The sequence below is a fragment of the Dioscorea cayenensis genome, chromosome 10 (assembly GCF_009730915.1).
Source record: "Dioscorea cayenensis subsp. rotundata cultivar TDr96_F1 chromosome 10, TDr96_F1_v2_PseudoChromosome.rev07_lg8_w22 25.fasta, whole genome shotgun sequence".
In the NCBI taxonomy this organism is placed as follows: Eukaryota; Viridiplantae; Streptophyta; class Magnoliopsida; order Dioscoreales; family Dioscoreaceae; genus Dioscorea; species Dioscorea cayenensis.
In genome coordinates, this window is record NC_052480.1 from 3,302,497 (window position 1) to 3,326,695 (window position 24,199).

Consider the following 24,199-nt stretch of genomic DNA (forward strand, 5'->3'; position numbering starts at 1 on the left):
GTCCACATCATCGAAAAAGACACAGTAGACACATTATTAAGTCTATTAACATGTTGTTGTGCGCCTTCAGAATTATTTTAAAATAATTTTTTTTTTTTTTTAATTTTTGAAAGGCGAGACGCGGTAGACAATGTGGACGGCAAAATATGATCCACAAGTTTACATAAAAAATTTAAATAATATTTTATGTGCAATATTTCAAATTTCACCTCAAAATAATAAATTAAGAAATCTATTGTAAATGACGTTTTAAAACTTCATTTTTATTTCTTACATGATATTGTTAATAGGAAAGTTATCATTTTTTTTTACTTTTATTTTATTAATAGACTTCGGTAACTATATGAGTTGTTTTTCTCAACGGGGAAAACTCACTTAGTTAAGTTAATTTCATGATATAAAATTTTAACATCAATATTTTTTGTCTTTCGTGGAAGTTTTGTGTGAAGAATATCCCTCGTTCTCCCTTCCAAAGTTATATGGCGAGGGGTTTATTTTAAGAGGTCAGCTAAGTCATTATAATTGGTGTGCCTCCATAATTATTTATTTTGTTACTTGCCAACTTTATCAAATATATATATATATATATATAATTTTAACATCCACTTTAAGTCTTATATATATTGTTTATAGCAATGTTTTCATATCCGGACCAGATCAGCCGGTCAGACTAGTTGACCTGGACTCGACCTTAAAATTGGTTCGGTTCAATATATAAAACCGGATTTTAATAAAATCTAGATTGAACCGTCAACTCGGCTCATCGAACCGGTGACCCGATGACCCAGCGGGGTCATCAGCCCGAGTCTGCACAAATTTTTTTTTTTAATTCTTTTTTTATTTTGTAATATACTAATGTTTAGGTGTTATAATGTAAAATTATAAAACTAAAGGAGAGACCAAGGGAATATTTTTATATTTCTTTTTTATAGATTTCTTAGTTGTTTATTTCCTAAGTAAATAGTTTTATGTTTTTCAATTAATTTTGTACTAATTTATTTTTATGTTATTTGGTGTATTGCACATTTTTAATGCGGTATACTTCAATATTTATTTATGAAAAATACTTGTTCATTTTTAGAAGTTATGTTTTTAATTTTTTTAATTTTTATTCTTCAATATTTGATTTTTTAATTATATATAACTAAAAATTAGATTATTTTTAATAAGAATTATTGACCCCGGTTTAACCCCGATTCAATCTAGTTTAACCCCTCAACTACTGACCCCTACTTTTCTTCAAGTCGATACCCGGTCTGGATCTGAGAATCTTGGTTTATAGTAAAGTTGTGGACTTTTTTTTACTTTTATTTCAATCGTTGTTTAGTAAAGCAATAAAGATACAGCTTTCCTCATTTTTCAAATTAAAAAAAAAAGTAAAAAAACAACCCAACTAGTTTTCTTTTCAAAAACAATTGAAAATAAACATGACATAGAATCTCAACACATTTCATTTTGCCCCTCAACCATTCTTTGCAGTACAATCTGGGTCAGGGTTGTTTTATATAATAAATAAATAAAAATTATTTTATTTTCGCAAGTAAACTTGAAGATAATACGTGTAAGGTATTTTTTTAACCAAAAAAAATGCAATTGGAATTGATATATATACAGGAATTAAATTTTTTTGTCTATTTATTTTTAATAATATTAATTATTTTTAATAATTGAACAAGTTATCTTTCTTTTATTTCACTTTACATTAGAAAGATAGTTACTCTTCGTTTTGATTATCTTTCACATGATATTAATTGAGATAAATGATTAAATGGTTTGTTAATGTTATAGAAGAAATCACCATTTTGATTTTTTTTTTTTTAATTTATATTTTAGTTTATTTTAAAATATTTCATATTTAATTTATGATCTCCGGCCTTTTCTGCATGACAAACAACCATGACACACAAGTTTTAGGCTCAACTATAAGCATTGTGACTTCATGATATTTGTCTCACTTGGATAGAAGAGCATTTTTGTGTCTCGGGCCTAAGCTCAGCTTTTTTTTTTTGTTATTTTTTCTTTATTTGTATTGGCATATTTCAGGCCCTGTACTTTCCTGTTTGTTGGTTAATATTTTCACCCCAAGTGGGCATGTGTTTTTCTCTCTTTACTTTTGTTATGTTTTAATAAATTTGAGATTTAGCTTTTTTTTTAATATATATATCCTTGCTTCTGCCAAAATATTCTGGGGAATGTTTGTTACTACCATCACATATTAACAAAACTCGATGTCATAATTATGTCTATAAATTAATTGTTAAAGACTAGGTTAGATATATACAAACTCAATATCACAAGTATGTGTATAAAATAGTTAAAGACAAAAGCTCATACCAATCCTTGATATCTTGGTCAAAACTCTCATGCAAGGGCTGCTATCATTATGCGGCTCCATAATTTAGAATTGGAACAATTTCCTTGATATCTTTATCTTTTAAAAATAATAGTAAACAAATCCAAGAGTTGGTGAGCAAAAAAGAAAAGATCTTCAAGTTGAAAAATGTGGCTTTAGCTTTCTATTTAGGCTGCCAGAGACCAAGACCAAGACCATCTTGATAAAAATCATACCTGAACACCTTCATAATCATTCATCATTTACTATAAATATATAAGAAGGCAAACTGTGAACACATGTATGCAAGAGCTTACAAGTTAGAAGTAGTAGTAATAATATTCTAAGCTAAACTACATCTCTTTTGAGTTATGGCTTTTGGAGATGAAAAAGGAGTGGTTGAGGGGAACAAGAAGGTGCTGTTGAAGAAGTATGTGAATGGGTTTGTGCAAGAGAGTGATATGGAGGTTGTCACTGATGAAACTATCCTTCTTGAACTTCCTCATGAAGGATCTAAGGATACTGTTCTAGTTAAGAACCTCTATCTTTCTTGTGATCCTTTCATGAGAGCTCTAATGTCCAAGATGAGCGAGTCTCACTACATTGAAGCTTTTGTGCCTGGCAATGTATGTTTCTTGATTTAATCTCTGTTTGTTTTTGTCCTCATTATTTTATTTAATTATTTAACGTCTGATATGTACACATATATGTATGTAGGTTATCAAAGGTTTTGGAGTGAGTAGAGTATTGGAATCTGGTCATCCTGATTTCAAAGAAGGGGAGTATGTATGGGGGATAACTGGATGGGAAGAGTATAGTCTCATCACTGACACTGAGAAAATTTTCAAGATCCCATTCACTGATGTTCCTCTTTCTTATTACACTGGCCTCCTTGGTAAGATATATATGTTGGTCATAAAAATAGCTTTTTTGAAGATGATTTATATAAGTTCAGTCAGTCCATTTATATAATAACATGTTATATGTGCAGGTTTGACAGGATTCACAGCATATGTAGGATTCAATGAGATATGTTCTCCAAAGAAAGGAGAGTATGTATTCATATCAGCAGCATCAGGAGCTGTTGGGCAGCTTGTGGGACAATTGGCCAAACTCATGGGATGCTATGTTGTTGGTACTGCTGGTTCTGATGAGAAGGTTGAGCTTTTGAAAACCAAGTTTGGATTTGATGATGCTTTTAACTACAAGAAGGAGAAGAGCTTGAGAGCCGCATTAAGGAGATGCTTTCCTAAAGGTATAGATATATATTTCGAGAACGTCGGTGGTGCAATGCTTGATGCTGTTCTTTTGAACATGAGGAACAAAGGCAGGATATCAGCATGTGGAATGATTTCACAGTATAATTTGGAGAAGCTGGAAGGAGTGCATTTCTTGGTGAAAGTAATCACCAAACAACTAACAATGAAAGGATTCAATGTTGCTGACTATTTCGATCTTTATCCGAAGTTTCTGGAGCTGATCATGCCATACATTAAGAATGGAGAAATCACATATTTGGAAGACAAGGCCGAAGGAATTGAGAATGCACCTGCTGCTCTTGTTGGACTCTTTACAGGCAAAAATGTCGGCAAACAATTGGTCGTTCTTGCTGAAGAGTGAACATGAATCTGAATTTCTTGTTTTATATTGTTTCATTTCCTCTGCTGAGAATGTAATTTGTTTCAAATTCACAATAATCAAACTCACTCTGTTTCTGATTATGATAAGTGACAATACCAATCTTCATAACTGCATTCATAAATAGAAAGGCTCAAACAACAATACTAGAGTCAGCTACTCATGAGCAATTACAACCAACTGTTTGCCAACATTGAGACCTTTATACAAACCAACAAGCGCGGCGGGAGCATTCTCTAGTCCTTCTACTTGATCTTCGACGTATTTGATCTTGCCTTGTCTGATATCTGATATGATTTTTTCAACAAATTCGTAGTACCGAGGGAAGTAGTCGAGAATCACAAATCCCTCAAATCGGATTCGCTTCATGATAATGAACACTAAGTTGTAGACACCCTCAGGTTTCTCAAGATTGTACTGAGAAATCATCCCGCAGGCTGAAATCCTGCCATGGGATCTCATGTTAAGCAGCACGGCATTGAGCATTGCACCGCCAACGTTATCGAAATAGATGTCAATGCCTTCTGGGAAGTGCCTGAACATCAAATGATTCTTGAGTATGTTAGTAAGATATTCCAAAAGCAGGGCTATCAAGTAATTGAAACATGTAGGACTAGGGGAGCAGATATGCAGAATGTTTTGAACATTTCCAAACTGATCATTAGTTATTGAGCATTCAGTGTAATGAAAAAATGAATCAGAACAGAGTGCTTGTTTTCAAAAGAACTTCTCCAAATGCAATGCTAAACATGCCCATTATGCTGAACATCTACCAATTATAAACAGTAAAACAGAGAGGAAGTTTACAATAAGTTTAACAAACTACATGGTTCAAAATCATCATCACCTCTTTAGAGTTGCATTCAAATCAGGTTCCTTTTTATAATTAAAAGCCTCATCAAAATCAAACTTGCTCTTGAGTAAGTTAACCTGGAAAACAAAAATCAACACCTCATCAAGACTACCCGCCTTGTTTGAATTGTGGACATCTTAAGTTGGCAAGAATGAAACAGTAAATCAACTTTAAAAAAAAAACTTTTGACCATGAAGACCTTTTCGTCAGAGCCAGCACTACCAACCACATAACAACCCATTAATTTGGCAAATTGACCAACAAGCTGACCAACAGCACCTGATGCTGCTGATACAAAAACATATTCCCCTTTTTTTGGAGCACAAATCTCATAAAATCCAATATATGCTGTTAATCCTGGCATGCCTGCAGAAATAACATAGAAGTGATGCTACAAATTAACCAAAACTTTGTGATTATGTTTCTTTGGAGTTTGAATGATTGTACTAAAACTTGGTTTGTGCAATCTACAAAAATTAATCAAACTACTCACCTAGAATACCAGTGTAATAAGAAAGGGGAAAATCAGTGTCTTTGATCTTAAAAAAGCTCTCAGGATTTGTGATGACACTGTATTCTTCCCATCCTATCATTCCCCAAACCAAGTCCCCCGCACTGAAATCTGGATGCCCAGAATACACTACTTTGCTCACACCTAAACCAGAGATTACCTGTAAAACAAAACATAGGCACAAATATAATTTGAATCTCTGAAATAAACCTTTTTTTTCAATTAAAGTGGGGAAGTAGGTGAATAAAAATAACATAGTTAATGAGTGTGGTTTATTTTTTTTATTTTTTTACAAAAACGATAAACACATCTCACAAAGGATATCAAGGACAAAAAGGTACGGTGGTGCACCAGTTATAATGGCTTAATGACCCATAACGATTTATTAACGTGATCAGATATCACTTAAATGATTAGAGTCTTACCTGTGGACGGCCATAAATTTTTATCAAAAACCAAACTGAGTTATTAAATTTCTCTTACCATGTAATTTGGAGGAGAGAGAAACAATATCCTTCCAAATGGGACCCATGAAGTAGTGAAAGAACAGTATAGTTACTATATTTATATAGCATTCTATATTATATATAGAGTACTACAATAGTACTATCAACTCAGGGATTTAATCCTAGGTATGCCCATTCACCAGTATCATAACATTTCATTACACGAAAGTGTCTACCCACCTTTTAAAATAAATACATAAATAAAATAATAAGTCCACAGGGAACCCAGATTAATAAGAACATGGGCCACCATTGGTTTAAAAAAATATGTCATTTTGAAAAAAACGTGAAGAAATCATTTATTAGTGTTCTTTTGACTTTTAGAGTAAAGCACTTGGCTCAGAATATGTTCGGTTGAGAAGTAATTCACCGAAATAATGGAAGTATTAAAGTGCTACTTCAATTAAAATGAAATTTTCAGTTGTCTTTAATTTCAGTATTTTGGTTGAGGAGGGAAGTGTCACAATATCAATCACTTCTCTTGTTTGGTTGGTGGAAGTATAAATTTTAAAAAGATAGAAGTGAGGTTCCACTCATCACCACTTTATGATAAGGTAAGGAAGTTACCTTCCTACATTTGTTCGGGTTGAGTTTATATTTATTAACATATTAATTTTTTAAATTCATCTACTAATTTATAAACTTTAGTTCGTGTGAAATTATATTTTTCCCCAAATATTTTTTTACAAAATTTTCCAAATATTTTAAATATATATTTACTTATTTTTTTAAAATATATTCAAAGTTAAAATTATGCGTCATGTTCATCAAATTTTTATGTTATTAGTCTTAAAAAACTATTTGTGATTTTATAGGTTAAGTTTTTCAAATAATTTTGTTATCCAAAATAAGTATTTGTTTTAAAATTTATTATATTTGATGTAATGTACATTTTGTAAATTTTGAATCTTAATTTTGTTATAAACAATAAAAGAGGAAAAAGAAAAATTAATAAAAAAAAGAAAAAAACAATTAAAGTAATATATATATATAATAAAACCCCAATAAAAGATAAAAAAATTATAAAGTGTATGAAAGCTTAAATATAATAGCACTTCTACTGGACAATTCGGTTCAAATGTTTATTTAATATCCCATAAACACTCCTACAACCTTTTGGCTGAAGTTTTTGAAGAACAACATGCATGTTTTGTCAAGAGGAACATCCCAATCTACCATTGAAGGAATTATTTTACAAATTTAAGTATTTATGAGTTTCAATAGAGATCTAATATAAACCTAATTATATATATATTGAAATCAGTAGAACAAAATAGAAAAAAAAACAAAATATATGTATTCAAGCCAATATTTATTTAAATAAGCGAAATTAGACTATCAAGCTAGAAGACTCTATTCCCATAATCACTCAAACTCTTAACTTAATTTTCTTGACTCAATAAATGTTAACCAGCACAACTATGTAATTGTGATAAAACAACCAATTCTGAAATGGATCTAAAAATTTGTATTCTCCAAAGACAAAACATGTGAGAACCAGTGAGTTATGCAAAGGGTTTTTTTTTGGTCTCTATGATTATTCCCACTTTATTCAACAAAATTTAAAATTATCACTTTAACCACTATTGTCATATATTAAAAAAATAATAATAAAATAATCAAACTATTTTCTTTTTGTTTTTGGGAAGAGAAGCGGGGCGAACTACTAGAAACTCAGGGACGTGCACAAACCTCGGTGAAACAAATGAGGACGGGCCACGCTCATGTGGGCACTGAACCTACAGAAATGTACCTTCAGCCAAAAATCAAATTCCCACCACTCGTGACTACGACCCGAAGGTGGTTAGCATAATTATCACTCATAAACTAGTGACTAACAAATGAAAAATAACTTTCTCAAAAATAAAAAAAAAAGAATGAATTTTTAATTTTTAAAAAATAAACAAAACATATAAAATGGGATTGTAATTGTTTAATTGATAAGAATGAATACCGAGCCGGCGACGAAATCGGGAACGTAGCTGGGTTCATCATGCTTGGACATGCGGCTCCGCATGTAAGGATCGCAGGAGAGGTAAAGATTCTTGACGATCATCCCCGGCGATTCTTCGGGAAGCTTCAATTGGATGGTGTCGGAGGTGATGAGCTCCATGTCCGTCTCTTTGACGAACCCGGTGATGTAGTTCTTGAAGATAACCTTCTTGTTTGGCACCAGCTCCGCCGCCATTAATTGCTATGAGATTTTGGAGCTCACGATGGAGAAATGGCTTCTGGATTTTTTTGGTGGAATTTGAGAGACTGGTTTATAATGTCAGAGTGAAGAGATAATATGGTTCTGGTTTTGTGTGGATTTTTTTTTTTATTGAAAAGTTTTCTTTTAATAGAATATTACATTTTTGGTTTTCCTTTTTTTTGGAAATATTTGAATATATATTTTTTTAAAAAAAGTACGTGTATATATCTATATATATTCTGTCTCAATACGTGGATGGTTTTGTTGGTAAAATTTCTATTAATATGTATAATATTTATGTAAATTTTCATTGGTTGTTCGATTCTATATATTTTTATAAAATAGATAAATCATAATTAATTAAAGAGCAGAACATAAATAATTTACGGAATGAAAAAAGTCTACAAACAAACAACAACATAGTCTACAGAGGAGGCTGAACAGAACTCAAATAACAAACTCAAGCAAAATCCCAAAATATATTTATATATATTTTTTATTGAAAAAAATGACCATAAACAACAGTATAAAACTAGAACAAAACTAAAATAAAAGCTGATAGAAAAGAACTAAAGTACACATGTGACTACAGAGAAAAAAACTAAAATATTTATTAATAATAAATAAAAAGCAGCTGTATATGTAAAATAAAAAATAAAATATAATGGTGAAAACCGCCGGATATATAACCGAATCACAGGCTCACTAAATCCGCCAGTAGCAAAAACCATGGAATTCCACTCCACAAAATTAGTACGTGGGAAAATAAAATAGTGAATAAATAGTTGAGAAAATGTCATAAAGTCGCGGGAGGCATGAGGTTGTATTAGAGATGGGCACGACCAGGATTGATCAGCCCACCACGGGACCCGGTCCGATCGGGTATAGAATCCAGCCGGGCAGGGTTGGCCCTGTCGGACCCGCAGGGTCCGGGTCACGTGAAGCCGGGACTTGGGAACCGCCCGGCTTCCATGTTGACCCGACGGGCCGGGTTGGCCCGGCGGGTTGGGCCCGACGGACCGGCCCACTCAATAAAAAAAAAATTAAAAAATTCAGAAATTTTAAAAAAAAAATAAAAAAAATTCAAAAAAGGTTTGGGCCCGGTGGGCCAACCCGTCGGGTCACGGGTTGGGCCAAGCCCAACTCGTAACCGGCCCGTCTCTATGACTGGTCGGTTCTGGAGTTGTTAACCCGACCCTCCCGGGGTCGATGACCCAGGCCGGGCTCCGGGCAGGCGGGGGTTGCTGACGTCCCGTGCCCACGACCGCGAGCCCGAGTTCGGGCCCGGCGGGGGTTGCTCGACGTCCCGTGCCCACCTCTAGGTTATATTGAAAAGGATCAAAAAGATATTTGAATAAAATAGTATCCGGATAAGTAATAACACAGTGGTCTTGGTTCATAAGTGCATAGTTTCCATCCATTTTTTTTTTTAGAAATATAATCCAGTAGATTCAGTTATATAGTAACTATTATAAAACCAAATCGTGACTCATTATTAGTAATAAATTTATACATTTAATTATTTATTTATTATATAATATAAAGATAAATTGGTAATTATCTTAAAAAATTATTGCTATTTATTTTAAAAGTTATTAAATTGATATAATTCAACGGATAAAAATAAGCATAACTTGATTTCATCGTGACTACTACGAAACAGAATCCGTGGGATCATCTCTCAATTAAAATAACTTCAATCTACCAATAAACCCAAATACACCTAAACAAATATTACTTTAATAAATTTTTATATTTTTTTGGCAATGAAATATATATTTTTCTCTCTCTTTTTGCATGGTTTTGTTGTTTAAATATCTATTAATATATCCATTATTTTATATGATCTAAAAATATTTTAATAGAATAAAAATATACATTATGAGTGGCTAAATATTTTATAAAATTAGCACATGAAATAAAAATGAAAACAGTAGTTACACGTCCTTTTGTTTTTGTTAAGTCTACTAATCATTCTCTAATTTTTGCCTATTCTTAAACTATGTTTCTTTTTTAAAATCTAAAGTTTTTATTGCACGGAGAAAAAAAAAAATTGAATAAATAACACTGGAAACTGTCACTATGTGCAAGATATTAGTAACCATCAACCAACCTTAGTATTGAAAGGACCATAACATGACCTTTGAATAAAATTAATTAATTATAACACCAAGGCTGTATGAGGAATTGAATATTGACGCTCTCTTGAGTTAATGACAGCTTAATCCAATTTTAAATCAATTTTTCTATGATGAGGTTTTTTCAAAAATTAAACTGAAAAATAGAAATACCAAGTCAAAATCAAAATCAAAATTTGATTTATTTAATCAAATGATTAAGGTTCCCATCAAGTTTTTCAAAAATTCTCTTTCTGGATGGGGTTCGAGTTACTAAAAGAAAATTAAATTTATTATTATTACTATTATTTTTTTATTTTTTACAATATAAAAGACACCACACACATCCTCAAAACATGTATTTAAATGGAGTTTAACCATCAATTTTTTCAAGAATCAAGTGTCCTGGTTATTAAAGCGGTAATTTTGATTAACAAAATCAAACTAACAACTATATGGTATATTTCATCGATCCAATTAATTTATCATTTTAGGAATTTCTTTTTTTTAATTAGTCATTACTTTTAAGAATTTCATAAGCATTTATCATGATTTTTCTAATTTTACACATCTCATTTAGTGAAATATATTCCAAATAATGTGTGTACGAGTAGATTAAATAATCCCAAATACAATGGTAAAATTGTCCCATTATATAACTTCTTTTTTACATTTTTAGGTGTAATAGCATCTTTACTTTTTGTACAAAGCTTAAAAGTGGCGGATAATTTAAATTAGATAGAATATAGATATTTTTTATAATAATTTTATTAACAAATTATTATTTAAAAATAATATTTTTGCTACAAATATTTATTAAAAACTTAAAATAACATAAAAATGATGGTGAATGAAGATACAAAAAGAGTGATTTTTTTAGCCAATAAGTTTATAGCTCAGCGATATGTCCCCATTTGCATAAAGGTGATGATAGAGAATTTTTATTGTCTTGAATTTAAATCCTCCCGATTGCAATGTGGTTATAATAGATATCGGTGTGGGACGTGAGCATGTCACCCGAACTATGCATCCTTGAGTGAGGGCGCACTGCTAGTTTGCCTACATTTGTAATTAAAAAAAAAAAATTTCTTGATATCCGTATGAGATTGCATGATTAGGGGTGTTATTTTCAGTAGTTGATATTTTTGAATTTTAAATTAGGCTGAACTTATGTTATACTTTATTAATTTAAATTATGAAAGCAAAAGCTGTTTCTCCTCTCAAAATTATTGTCTAAGTAATTGTATGGAAAATGTATTTTTAAATTTTAATTTATTTATATATATGATACAAATTTAATATCAATAACCACATGTACTAAACTGAACATATACAAATTATAGCACTCCCATTTTTTAATGTCTACACCCAAGTTTTCTCTTACCCTCGTTTTAAAATTCTCAAATAAAAGTAGCATTTTTGTAAAATCAGGAGTGAAATTAGTAATATTATTATAAATATATTCTCCAAGTTTCTCTCTCTCTCTCTCTCTATATATAATTCCATTCTAAGCCTTTCTCTCGCTGGTTTCGTTCTGTTGGTCTAAAACCCTAAAACCTCCATTTTTGACCGAGTGTTTTGGAATCCCTCTATTTCGATTTCCCCGGATCTTCAACAACGGAAGCTCGATCGGGCCTCGAATCGCAGCGAGGGGCATCGGAGCTCTTCTATGTAAGACTTTTCTCTGTAATTTTTATGCTGATTCTTTGGATTTAGAGAGATATTGGGCGTTATTTATTATTATTGTTTTTTTTTTTTTAAATTGATTTGCTTGATTTCTTGTCGAGAATTGGATGGAATGAAGTGGTGGTTGTTTTGAACGTGTTTTTGAATTGTTTTGTTGTATTTCTGAGGATTTTTGAGATTTTTTTTTTATTTATTTTGTGAACTTTCAGCTATGGTGGAGCGTGAATGATTTGTTCTTTTTTGATTGCGTATGTTAATGCATAACCTTTTGCTTTTTGTTTTTAATGGATTCTACAATGGATATAATCGAATCTTTAGTTTTTGGCTATGGAGTTTGATTGAAATTGGTATCAATTTGTTATGGAAATTTATGGATTTTGTTTACATTTTGCTTATTGTTGTCTATCTTTTCTGTGTAAGAATCCTACAGTTCTTGATTGGTTAGCTAATTGTTAGGTTTGGGTTTGATATTTTGTTGTATAATTCATATCAGAACTTCCTCAAGAATTGGTCATTTGGGAAAATATTATACTTGGAAATGGTGCCAATTTTTCACTCCTTGTTTGATATAATGTTTTCTTTGTTAGTAATAAAAAAGTATAGGTGCATGAGAAATTCTCCAGTTTCTTGTTGGTATGTTTAGTTGAGTAGAGATATGAGAGAAATGATGTTTATTCAGGATATTTCTAGTATGTGCTTTTCTAAATTGATATTGAGGAGTGAATTCTGTCCAGGGAACTGTCCTAAAAGGTATGATATTAGTATTCCCACGGGGGAAGAGAAAAGATATTGATAATGGCTTCAAGAGCTCTTGCAAATCGAAGACGGGACCTTCTCAACCATCTGAACATCCCTGCCCGCTGTTGCTCTAGTTTTTCAAACTTTTGGCATGGGAGGTTGGGTCAAAGTGAGGACCCACGAGTCTACCAGCTTTCTAAACCAAGATCCTTACATGCTAATCAGGATAGTGGGTCACAGGCAATTTTGATAACTAAAAGGGACTTGGGGTACTTGCCGACAAAGTTTTCTAATCATGCCCATTGTGGAATCTCCATTTCTGGTCTTGAGTATGGGAGAAGGGAACTTCTACTTCCTCTGGGCGTCAGATTCTTGCCACAGTCCATTCGTATGGTGTCAACTGCAACAGCCGGTCAGCGTGATCTGGGAAAAGATGACCAGAGTGAAGATCAGGATCAGAAAGTAAAGAAAGAGGCATCTCCTGAGGAGTGTGATCAGGCAGTGGAAGGCCTGAGCACAGCAAAGGCTAAAGCCAAAGCCAAACTGTCGTTGGAAAGTCAGAAGGATACAAAGTCAATCATGCAAAAGTTTTGGGCTAAACTTCTGGGTATTGGCCCTGCTTTGAGGGCTGTTGCATCCATGAGCAGGTACTTTTCATTGATGTTTTCATAGTATATATTAGCAGGCTATTTTGTTTTATGTTGATATGCTATTGTTTGCTTTTATCTTAAGAGCTGATTGGGCTATAAAGCTTCGGCATTGGAAGGATACGTTCGTATCAGCGTTGCAGCATTATTGGCTGGGTTCAAAACTACTTTGGGCGGATGTGAGAATCTCTGCGAGATTGTTGTTGAAACTAGCTGGTGGAAAGACACTTTCAAGGAGAGAGCGACAACAGTTGACACGCACAACAGCTGATATATTCAGGCTTGTCCCTTTTGCAGTTTTTATCATAGTTCCATTCATGGAATTCTTACTTCCAGTGTTCCTGAAGCTATTCCCAAACATGTTGCCATCCACTTTTCAGGACAAAATGAAAGAACAGGTGCTCATATACATTCTATAGCTTTTGGATAATCTTGACATTTCTGGATACTGACATTAAATACAATCAGGAAGTTGTTTATGAATTAGCTGCACTTTTATCAGAATAATGTGAACTTCTATTCTTTAAATTTTTTTCCAGCAGTTGTCCTTCACACTTTTTCCTCAATATTCTGTTACATTTGTATATGATTTTTTATGGTTGTAACTATTGTACAATGTTGTGGCTCCCTCATCTCATGGGTTATTTCATTCCGTTGTCCTTTGACACTCAACCTGTAGGAAGCACTTAAACGGAAACTCAATGCGAGAATAGAATATGCAAAGTTCTTGCAGGACACTGCGAGAGAAATGGCTAAGGAAGTTCAAAATTCACATAATGGAGAGAATAAACAGACTGCAGAAGATCTAGATGAATTTCTTAACAAGGTATTGTATTTGGATTTGCCATTTGATCAATATCAATAAACACATATTTGTTGCTTATGTTTACCTTTTTTTTGGGTAGTTGATAACATATATTGGTTTGTGAGTAGGTCAGAACTGGTGCTAGTGTTTCTAATGATGAAATTCTGAACTTTGCAAAATTGTTTAATGATGAGCTTACTCTGGATAGCATGAGCAGGTCAGCCAAATACTAGTTGGTGTGTTTTCTGTCTCTATTTTTTATATGTTTCCTATATTGCATCATTTCAATGAGTGTTTATAAATGTGTTGCAGGCCAAGGTTAATCAGCATGTGCAAGTACATGGGAATTTCACCATATGGAACAGATAATTATTTGCGATATTTACTTCGGAGAAAACTCCAACAGTAAGCTTTTAGAATATTTTAGGAGTGTGATTTTCTATTTTAATCTATGTTCATATGGTCTAGAGGGCTTTATAATTTTTACCAATGTGCTTCTGTGCATGATATTAATTGGTTGTGCATCCTTTTTTACCTGTGTCATACATAGCTTCTCCATAAATTGTTTTTTTATCAATCATCTGCTTTTCCATTTTAGATTCATAGGTTTGAATGGTAATGTGGTGTTAATATTCAACATACCAGACCTCATTTGGCAGCACAAGAGAAATACAAATAATTTTATTCGGGTTTTGCTCATGCTTTTAGAGAAAAAGGATATACATGATTTTCATCTTGCAGGGTAATATATATATGGGGAGCATGTTTATCCTCTATGTTTTCCCTTTATATGAAATGAATATACACAGAGAAATATTTGTTTGACTTTGGTTGTAGATGTGGGTAATTACGTTGGAGGACCTGTTGTTGATGAAGTTATGAATTTCACTTAATTCACCTTAACTTCTTTCCAGGATTAAAAATGATGATAAATTGATCCGAGTGGAGGGTGTAGAATCACTTTCAGAACAAGAGCTTCGCCAAGCTTGTCGAGATCGAGGCCACCTGGGGTTGCTCTCAACAGAAGAGATGCGCCAGCAGGTCTTGTTTACATTTTTGTCTTTGACCACAAGAGGCTTTCATGTAGCTTTTAGCATCTGTCAAGAACCTCAGTTGCAATAGATCTTTATGAAATATGCTTTGCCTGGAAAAGGTTTGGTACTGTAAAGAAGTATAAATGTTAAAACCTGCAATTAGACAACCGCTATAATTATTCTGTTACTGTTGGTTATTTATTCCAATTCCTTGATGGTGCTCACAATACTAATTGGTTCAACTGCACAATAATCCCAAGTAGTAGTTCTTCTTACATAGAGATTTGAGCCAGTTCTCCCCTCTATTTAATCTTTTGTAGCCTTTCTAACCTTTCCTGTATTTTGAACCGTATTAGAGTTAATAATGATGAAAATTATCAACTGGGACATTTTCCTGTTCTTGCAGCTTCGAGATTGGTTGGATTTGTCACTTAACCATTCTGTGCCATCTTCTCTTCTTATACTCTCAAGGTAATTGAATTTTCTTCACATGACCTTCATTTCTTCTGTTTCTTCTTCCTTAATGTCAATACCTTTTTCAGAGCCTTCACTGTATCTGGAAAGTTGAAGCCTGAAGAGGTTGTTGTAGCTACTTTATCATCACTGCCAGATGAGGTTGTGGATACTGTTGGTACTGGTTTGCCATCAGAAGATTCAGTGTCTGAAAGGAAGAGGAAACTAGAATTCCTTGAGATGCAAGAAGAACTTATCAAGGTCTGCACAACTGTTGTTTCAAGTTTTATTTTCTTTTACATATGTCCTATATCTGTAACTTATTCTTTACCATGATTTAGGGAGGTCAAAGGTAATTTATCTAAATAATTTTCTCTGTGCTTTGCAGACTGCAATAATGGCATATATGACATATAATATGTTTTAAACCTTTTTTATTTTTTTTTGTTGGTGGCAGAATTGTGTTGAAGTTAGTGATTTTAGAGATGTGTCACATCCTTTGTGGTCATGACATAACTATTTGTTTTTCATTTGGTATTTGATTAGATACTATTTAGCTTAATTTTGGTCCAGCTTGAGATGATAGTGAAAGAAAAACAGTGAAGTTTGCTAATTTTTAAATGATTTCTACCATCTCAACTTTTTGCTAATTGTTTATGCTCATAAAGCTTGATGATTTGGTGTTTACCTGAATCAAATTTTGTAGGAGGAAGAGAAAGAGCAGAAGAAAGAGGATAAAGCTAAGGCAAAAGAATCTGGGATCAGTCAAGAAGACCTGGCTCTAAAGGAGATGACCGAGGCTACCTCTAAGGAAGCTGCTGAACTTTCAAAATCAAAGGCATTAGATAAACAAGAAGAGCTCTGCAAACTAAGTCGCGCTCTGGCTGTTCTGGCTTCAGCTTCAGTATGGACTTCATTCACTCATGAGAACTTATTTTTGTATCTTCAATATCTTTAGTATGTTCCCTGCATCCTCCCGTTACTCATTTTTTGCTGTTCAATTTCTACAGTCTGTCAGCAGTGAGCGCCAAGAATTCTTGAGACTAGTCAATAAAGAGGTATACTCTCTTCCTGTTGATTAACTATATAATTGACTACCAAATTTGGCTCTTAAACTCATATATACATTTAGTTAAATGGCTATTCTATTTTGAACTTATTGTTGCTTTGAATTTAGCATTTGCAAAAACACTGATTTTGTATCTATTGTTGTTGACCACAGATTGAACTTTATAATACCATGCTTGAGAAAGAAGGCACTGATGGTGAAGAAGAGGCTAAGAAGGCATATAGAGCAGCTAGGGAGGAGAGTGACCATGCTGCTGAGGTGGCAGCAGGAGACAAGGTTTCTTCAGCTCTCGTAGATCGGGTGAGAACCATTATTTTCTTTGTTCAATTCGGATTGTTGAAAAACTTAAAATTTGGATTCATAGATGGATCAAATTGCCCTTTTTTATTTTCATAATTCAATTAAATATCACTATGTTGAAAATATGCAGTTGTAATTTTTTGCTGAATTTGTAGTATTTTCTCCTGCATACTCAATTAAGTGAAGAACAATTTTTTTGGCTGCTGCATTTCAGGTGGATGCTATGCTCCAAGAGCTTGAGAAAGAAATTGATGATGTGGATGCCAAGATCGGGGATCGCTGGCAACTACTTGACAGGTCTTTCTTTTCTTAATTCCTGTTCTTCACTAAATAGCAAAGTCTGCTAGTGACTTATCCCAGACATCATCACTGTTCTGTCACAGGGATCACGACGGCAAAGTGACGCCTGAAGAGGTAGCTGCAGCGGCCAATTATTTAAAAGACACCATCGGCAAAGAGGGGATCCAAGAACTTATCAGCAAGCTCTCCAGGGACCGAGGTTAGTATCAAGATTGTGTTACAAAACAAAGCTGCTTTCACTGAAATTATAAATGGCCCCATCATGCTTACTGTTTGCATTTTTTGGTGACCGTCGTACTGCAGAAGGGAAGATTCTTGTCGAGGACATCGTCAAGTTGGGAACTGAAACAGAAGAAAACAACACCGCCGAAGCTGGGCGCACATGATTGATAAATATAAGTCTCTCCATTCTTAGTGAAGTTATCCCATTATTTTACGAGGATACTTCGTACTAAATTTACATGCATTTCTCCTTGCTTCAGTGACTTTATAGGCTTATATTTTCTTCATTTTTGCAATGTTACAATGCCACATGTACCTGCCTTCAACTTTCTGAGGATAATTCATACATGTATAAATTCAGTACAGCTGCTGAATGTTATAAACTCACTGGTGCTTCTTGTTAGTCTGCTCCTCACAATGGTTCCTATGACTGTGTTTTGTTACTAGTGCCTTTTCAAAATAAAAGAAATTTACTTGTCCTGTTATTTTGGAACTTTTAATATGAATTGTGATGCTGGAGTTGATGTCCTAATGGGTAGGATCCAATGCAGCTTTGTTTATGTGCAGTTAATGGCATCAACAAAATACTGAATGAGCACAATTTTATGATGAAAAACCTGTATTGGTTTGTATTGTTTAGTAATAATCTTACTTGATTTTCATTTTTCACCCATCTTTGAAGATTTGCCTTTTTAATGTACAGCTTTCTATAAAGATAACAAATAATGCGCACTTGGTGAATGAATAGCTAGCCATGTGACTCAATCAAATTACTGCAACTGTATGGTGTCATGCAAATAATATGCCGTCAATTAAAAGCAAAAAAAAGTAAATATATTTTTTAATATTTTTATAATTATTTGTATTAATTTTTTTGCTTATGTGTCATTTTCTTTGTTGACATCTATATATATATATATATAATATAATATAATATAATATGGGCAAATCACATGTCGAAAACGTGCGCACAGATGTAGAATTAATATTTTAACATATATGCTCTCATCTTTTTTGAATTTGCCCTATGTTGGAGGCATAATATTAATAAACCAAGAGGTTATTGGTAACACTTTTTTTTTCATTTTACTTTTTTATCTTATTTATTAAAATTTTCAATTATATATTCATTTCATCCCTTATAAACAGAATTTTTTTTTAATTTTAACCCCTCTAAAATATATAAATATACACAAAATGAAAGAATTGATTTTTGCTTTTCAAAATACCCGTTCAGTTATTCATGGGCTTAAATTAAAATAAAATCTCTAATTTCTATTCTCAAAATTTCATCCCCTAAACTTTATTATATTTTTAAAATTATCATAAACTTTTATTAAAAGTGAATTTCACTATTAGTTTTCATATTTTCCAGTAAAAGATGAAGTTCTGATTATTTAAAAAAAATTAAAAATAAATGGGTGAGTGAGTTTTTTTTAATTACTACAAAAACACTCATCTTACTACAGTAAGGAGATAAATTTATAATCTCACTCATACGTAAAGGGATCAGTGCCAATAGACTAAGAGGTCGTATGTAAATAAAATCTATATTCAAATAAATAAAGATACGTAGGCAAATAAAACCTATATTCAAATTATTTTCCTACATTCAAACATCCACTTTTAATTTATATTTTTCATAAAAATATATTCACCTTAATCTGTAATGGTAAAAATCATTTTTCGGAAAAACAGAAATTACTATCACGGTTACCGGGTAAGAGAGTTATCGGATCCGGATCCGGATCCGGATCCAACGAGGCCCGACCCGATTTCCCCACGCCATTGAATATCATCTCCTCTCTCTCGCACGAGTTCCAGCATTCGAGAGCGAGTGGGGAAAAACTCTCTATCTGGTAAGCAGAGATCCAAATCAACCTATGATTTACCTCAAAGATCTGTGAACTTTTGTTAATCCATAGTTTTTCCATGAATTTTTCTTGAATTTAGAGGTTTTTGCCTCCTTAATTCCATTTACCAACATTGAATTCTCTGATTTCTCGGTTTTTTTCAATCTGGAATTAACTAGGTTTTGGTGGGTTTGTAGAAGAATCTGATCTCCATGGATCGTGCTGAGCTTACTACTGAACAGGTGCGCGATCGATCCTCTGTTCGTCACCTCATTCTTTGTGTTTTTGTTTTGGTTTTGTGAACTAGGGTTTTATCTTTCATTTGGGATTTTTTTTTTGTTGTTTGGAGATTGAGGTTTTGATGTTTGTGCATGATTCTTTTCTTAATTTTTTTGGAATTTTATTATGGATGAAAATTTAGTGTTTGGTGTATAATGGATTGTTTGCAAGATTGATCCTTTGTTTATGACTCTATGTTGTTGTTGTGTCATTTCGATTATCTACTTGATGCTATTACTGTTCTTGTTTACTTTATCATGAAGTTTTAATTCTTGGAGTGGTTTGATCTTTTCTTTTGTCTCGTAGTTTAATGTTTCTGTCAGACATATTTCTTATCCAAATTGGTTGCTAAGAGTTTTTGGTGAAGTTATTTTTGGCTAACCCCTTATAAATGTTCACGATTGATAGCAAACAAAAGAGTTGGCTGATGTTGATGTTTTTGTTCATGATTTATTATTTTTTATTATGAGATCTATGTTGAGTTTGTTGTTTATTGAAGACGAATTTGATATTTTGTAGCTCTCAAACTTATGCATTTATAGCTACATCTAGAAATTCAGAACATTGAAAGATAAGCTGGAAACTTTATAACTTTGAATTTTTTCCCCCTTTTTCTAATTCTTCCTCTCTAACATAGGTTCTCAAGAGGGACATACCATGGGAGACTTACATGTCAACCAAGCTAATTACAGGAACAGGCCTGCAATTGTTAAGACGCTATGACAAAAGACCTGAAAGCCAACGGGCTGCTTTGCTTGATGAGGTGCCTCTCTCTATTTATCAATGCACATCTTTCTTCCTTATTTACATGCATATAACTAGCCATTTCTAAGAATTGTTTAAATTTAATCTTCATGTGTTCTTTTTGCTAATATTATGTCCAGTTTTTGCAATTACTACACTGATCTAACGCAAAACTTTACCAATTCTAAGTGGATATGAAGATCTATCTCAAGTATATTATTTGTGTATTGATCATCATTTTAATGATTTGTGCAGGATGGACCTGCTTATGTTCGTGTTTTTGTGAGCATATTACGTAATATTTCTAAGGAAGAGACGATTGAATATGTGCTTGGCCTTATTGACGAGATGCTTACTGGTAGGAAAGCTTTTGGCAATCAGATTAGACTTAAGCTAACTTTTGACACATTACCTTGGTTTTGGCAGCAAATCCAAAGCGGGCTAGACTATTTCACGACAAATCACTTTCAAATGAAGATAACTATGAACCTTTCTTAAGTTAAGTTTTACATTGGAACAGTTCATCATTGTATGTTGTCATTTATTTTTCTTGATATTCAGATTTGGGACTTCTTTTGTCTCTGGTGAACATGGACATTTACAATGATGAGGTTGTGGAACTGCACTTGTCTATTACTGGAATTATTATTAATTATTCATAGGCTATAGCACTTATCTATTACCATACCAGATTCAATAGTACTGTCAGCATACGTATTAGGTTATTTTCCATCTAATTTTCTTATTAACTAGGCTGCAATATCTATTTCACTATATTTTTACACATTTAAATTTGAATATATACAAGTAGAGTTTTTCTGTTGTATTACCCGCAAAATTTCTGTGTTGAAAATGTAATGTTGGTAGGATCCTTATATAAACTCATGCTGATGCCCAAAAATTACACAGTTTTCACATTATACTGTGTATCATATCATTTGGTTATAGATGCTCTAATTAGAAAGCGATTTTTATATACAGCAGTTCACATTTTTATCTATTTTCAGGTTGCTTTGGAAAAGTAATTGGTTCATACAAGAAAAGAGCTGCAAAATATTGTCACTGATTGTTAGGTACTAAGAAATTTTTTTGTCAAATAGATGCAGATATCCAAGAGCCCCTTGATTGACTAAATGCTATTATTTCTCTTAAAGTGTGCGCCCTACATCTCAGAATGGTTTAGTTTCAAATGGAGAGACCTCACACTCAAAGTCCACATTTACAACTATTGATGATGTGCTAAAGGGTTTAGTCGAGTGGTTGTGTTCTCAGGTTAGAATATTTACTTCATATTAAATGTCAATTTGGTTATATTCACCGATATAGATGAGCTGTTTCTTGTTTCTTCATTATGTGTAAACTGATTGTAGAAATTGTTATTTGTAACAGTTGTGTTTAAATGAAGATCATGTCTAGGCTATATTTTTATTAATTCTCAACTGATTTAAGAATATATTTTTCTTCTTGCTTCCATTTTAGACATCACGAAAATATGTTGTTTTGCAGCTTAAAAGTCCGTCTCATCCCAGTTGTGCTGTCCCAACTGCTATCAATTGCCTTGCCACTTTGTTGAGGGAAACGTCTGTTAGAGCTTCATTTGTGCAGGCAGATGGAGTAAAATTACTAATTCCTTTGATTTCTCCAGCATCCACTCAGCAATCTATCCAGGTAATGCAATTTTGTTATCTTTATGGTTGCCAATCAATTTATTCTCATGATACATATCCTTCTTTCTGGTTTTGATAAATGGAGGATAATATCAAGTTAGCATGCCTCAGCATCTGTGTATACATTATACTGCCCTAAAACCTAATTTGCTCAAATTCCTCTTATGTTTTGTTGGTTACGTCCAACTAAATAAAAATATTTCATGATTATGTATGCTCCAATAGTGTCCAAACTAATCGTTCCTGTACGATAGTTTTTGAGACCAATATTGACAATGTCTATGCAGCTTCTTTATGAGACATGCCTCTGTGTTTGGCTTCTGTCCTATTATGATGCTGCAGTGGACTACCTGTCCACTACTAGGGTCCTGCCAAGACTTGTGGATGTTATAAAGGGATCTTCCAAAGAGAAGGTGGGAACTGTTTATTATTTAATCCATCACATCTACTTAATCTTTACTGCTCCATATGAAGATTCTGAATGTGTTTTATTATCGCAGGTTGTGAGAGTTGTCATATTGACCTTTCGGAATTTGCTCTCAAAGGGGGCCTTCGGAGCTCAGATGGTTGATCTTGGATTGCCCCAATTAGTACAGAGTTTAAAGGCACAGACCTGGAGTGATGAGGTGGGTTCTGATGTTCTTCCGTTTTATGTCTAATGGAAACCATAGCAAACATTTATGAAGTTAACCTTATGGACATCTTTAGAAGTTGAGCTATTTTTTTGGTTAGAAGATTGAAAGTCATGCATATATTTATATATGCTATTCTGCGCCATGCAAACTTGTCCAAAAGTATCCTTAATTGGCTTTGAATGGTCTATAGGATTTGTTGGATGCACTGAATCAGCTAGAGGAAGGGCTTAAAGATAATATCAAAAGGTTGAGTTCATTTGATAAATATAAGCAGGAAGTTCTTCTAGGCCATCTTGATTGGTCCCCCATGCACAAGGATCCAAATTTCTGGCGTGAAAACATCACACATTTTGAAGAAAATGATTTCCAGGTACAATTTGGCAATTTTCATTTATTTATAGTCATGTCAAATGTGTCAGATTATAAGTATGCTTAATTCAAATCACTCTCCTATATGTGTTTAGAAAAATTGAAATAAGAATTTGCTTGGATATTGCTTTATAAATAGTCTGATAGCTGTTATATTCCCAGAGAATTTGTAAATATGTCCACACAAACACCTGCACCCATGCACCACATGAGCATGAATAATGATCCCTGTGATGGGTTACTTTGGGGTTTTAGGGAAGTCAACTTCAATCAAACCACTCAGTTTCTGATGTAGTATATTGCTGTGGGACTATCATGATTAGTTTCCAAACCCAAGCCTGTGTGACATACCTGACTGCATTGAAGGAGAATATTAGGTTTTCACTAGGTTGACATTTATGGACCATCTATCCTCATGTGACCAATGTTATTAGCCGAGAACATCTCTAATACAATGCTTAGCTTTAGGTTCTCTGCCTAAGTCTTTAGGCCAACTGACCTTACCAAAAGAAACTCAAACGCTTGGGCTGACCAACTTAGCTGATATTTGTTCTCTTGATTTCATGCGAGTATCAATTGTGGTTGAACTGTAAGCTGAAATTTGATTTTAGGTTTGTTTTGCTATCCTCTTCATTTCATTCTGAGTGTCCCATTGATCCATTTGGGAAATAGCAAAAGAAGCAAATTGTGTAACACAGAATTTTTTTTTTCATTTGTTTCACAGATCCTGCGTGTGCTCATCACAATCCTAGATACATCAAATGATCCAACCGCACTTGCTGTTGCTTGTCATGATATTTCTCAGTTCATTCAGTACCACCCATCTGGGAGGATCATTCTATCTGACCTGAAGACAAAGGAACGGGTGATGAAACTAATGAATCATGAGAATGCCGAGGTGACCAAGAATGCCCTTCTTTGTGTTCAGAGGCTTTTCCTCGGCACCAAGTATGCTAGCTTTCTTCAGACTTAATGCTCGCCGGCCACCGCCCATACACAAACATTTTGCCGTTGTGGTTTCAGACATTGTAGTCTGAAAGTCTTGAAGCTGTCTGTTGTGTCATTATTTGCGAGTAATTCTCCAAACAACAAAAATATCAGAGTTTTATTTCCATCTGAGCTATTTATATATGTGCAGAATAAGAGTATGCTTTCTTTCGCACTGAAATAAGCTGATATGATTCAATTATTATTGTTGCTTATTTCAACTCTTGATGAATGCATTTTGCTGCGAAAATTTTCCCCTT

The 24,199-nt window shown here is 33.3% G+C and overlaps 4 protein-coding genes across 5 annotated transcripts; 3 read left to right on the forward strand and 1 right to left on the reverse strand.

Annotated features, from left to right (window-relative positions):
* Positions 1-2,673: 2,673 nt before the first annotated feature.
* Positions 2,674-4,053, forward strand: LOC120270608 (2-alkenal reductase (NADP(+)-dependent)-like). The gene is made up of 3 exons (XM_039277660.1): positions 2,674-2,958; positions 3,050-3,227; positions 3,324-4,053. The coding sequence occupies exons 1-3, from the start codon at positions 2,704-2,706 to the stop codon at positions 3,950-3,952; spliced, it is 1,062 nt and encodes a 353-aa protein (XP_039133594.1). The 5' UTR covers positions 2,674-2,703; the 3' UTR covers positions 3,953-4,053.
* Positions 4,028-8,117, reverse strand: LOC120270614 (2-alkenal reductase (NADP(+)-dependent)-like). Its single transcript, XM_039277665.1, has 5 exons — positions 7,795-8,117; positions 5,317-5,494; positions 5,023-5,189; positions 4,818-4,900; positions 4,028-4,505 (listed from the first exon to the last, which is right to left on the reverse strand). The coding sequence occupies exons 1-5, from the start codon at positions 8,026-8,028 to the stop codon at positions 4,127-4,129; spliced, it is 1,041 nt and encodes a 346-aa protein (XP_039133599.1). The 5' UTR covers positions 8,029-8,117; the 3' UTR covers positions 4,028-4,126.
* Positions 8,118-11,657: 3,540 nt separating this feature from the next.
* On the forward strand, positions 11,658-17,890 carry LOC120270490 (mitochondrial proton/calcium exchanger protein-like). Its single transcript, XM_039277522.1, has 15 exons — positions 11,658-11,822; positions 12,572-13,222; positions 13,308-13,620; positions 13,902-14,048; positions 14,156-14,244; positions 14,340-14,432; positions 14,942-15,068; positions 15,468-15,532; positions 15,604-15,775; positions 16,221-16,418; positions 16,525-16,572; positions 16,737-16,883; positions 17,098-17,180; positions 17,267-17,382; positions 17,487-17,890. Exons 2-15 carry the CDS (start codon positions 12,633-12,635, stop codon positions 17,567-17,569), a joined length of 2,271 nt encoding a protein of 756 aa, XP_039133456.1. The 5' UTR covers positions 11,658-11,822; positions 12,572-12,632; the 3' UTR covers positions 17,570-17,890.
* A 1,280-nt stretch (positions 17,891-19,170) lies between these two features.
* LOC120270679 (probable V-type proton ATPase subunit H) lies at positions 19,171-24,154 on the forward strand. Of its 2 annotated transcripts, none has more exons than XM_039277748.1 (12): positions 19,171-19,264; positions 19,438-19,500; positions 20,175-20,300; positions 20,537-20,639; positions 20,708-20,780; positions 21,289-21,354; positions 21,436-21,553; positions 21,788-21,949; positions 22,236-22,361; positions 22,449-22,574; positions 22,774-22,953; positions 23,677-24,154. In XM_039277748.1, exons 2-12 carry the CDS (start codon positions 19,471-19,473, stop codon positions 23,923-23,925), a joined length of 1,359 nt encoding a protein of 452 aa, XP_039133682.1. In that variant the 5' UTR covers positions 19,171-19,264; positions 19,438-19,470; the 3' UTR covers positions 23,926-24,154. The 2 variants fall into 2 exon arrangements, with proteins under 2 accessions (XP_039133682.1, XP_039133683.1); XM_039277749.1 differs by having other exon boundaries at positions 19,195-19,264; positions 19,456-19,500.
* Positions 24,155-24,199: the final 45 nt, after the last annotated feature.

Coding starts and splice junctions, on each gene's coding strand:
- LOC120270490 (XM_039277522.1), top strand. CDS start 12,633: ATGGCTTCAAGAGCTCTTGCAAATCGAAGACGGGACCTTCTCAACCAT. Junction 15,069..15,467: donor CAGAAGAGATGCGCCAGCAG/GTCTTGTTTACA, acceptor CTGTTCTTGCAG/CTTCGAGATTGGTTGGATTT. Junction 16,884..17,097: donor CTTCAGCTCTCGTAGATCGG/GTGAGAACCATT, acceptor GCTGCATTTCAG/GTGGATGCTATGCTCCAAGA.
- LOC120270614 (XM_039277665.1), bottom strand. CDS start 8,028: ATGGCGGCGGAGCTGGTGCCAAACAAGAAGGTTATCTTCAAGAACTAC. Junction 5,495..7,794: donor CCGATTTCGTCGCCGGCTCG/GTATTCATTCTT, acceptor TTTGTTTTACAG/GTAATCTCTGGTTTAGGTGT. Junction 4,506..4,817: donor TTGAATGCAACTCTAAAGAG/GTGATGATGATT, acceptor TTTGATGTTCAG/GCACTTCCCAGAAGGCATTG.
- LOC120270608 (XM_039277660.1), top strand. CDS start 2,704: ATGGCTTTTGGAGATGAAAAAGGAGTGGTTGAGGGGAACAAGAAGGTG. Junction 2,959..3,049: donor AAGCTTTTGTGCCTGGCAAT/GTATGTTTCTTG, acceptor ATATGTATGTAG/GTTATCAAAGGTTTTGGAGT. Junction 3,228..3,323: donor TTATTACACTGGCCTCCTTG/GTAAGATATATA, acceptor TTATATGTGCAG/GTTTGACAGGATTCACAGCA.
- LOC120270679 (XM_039277748.1), top strand. CDS start 19,471: ATGGATCGTGCTGAGCTTACTACTGAACAG. Junction 20,640..20,707: donor TATTGACGAGATGCTTACTG/GTAGGAAAGCTT, acceptor TGGTTTTGGCAG/CAAATCCAAAGCGGGCTAGA. Junction 20,781..21,288: donor AACTATGAACCTTTCTTAAG/TTAAGTTTTACA, acceptor ATCTATTTTCAG/GTTGCTTTGGAAAAGTAATT.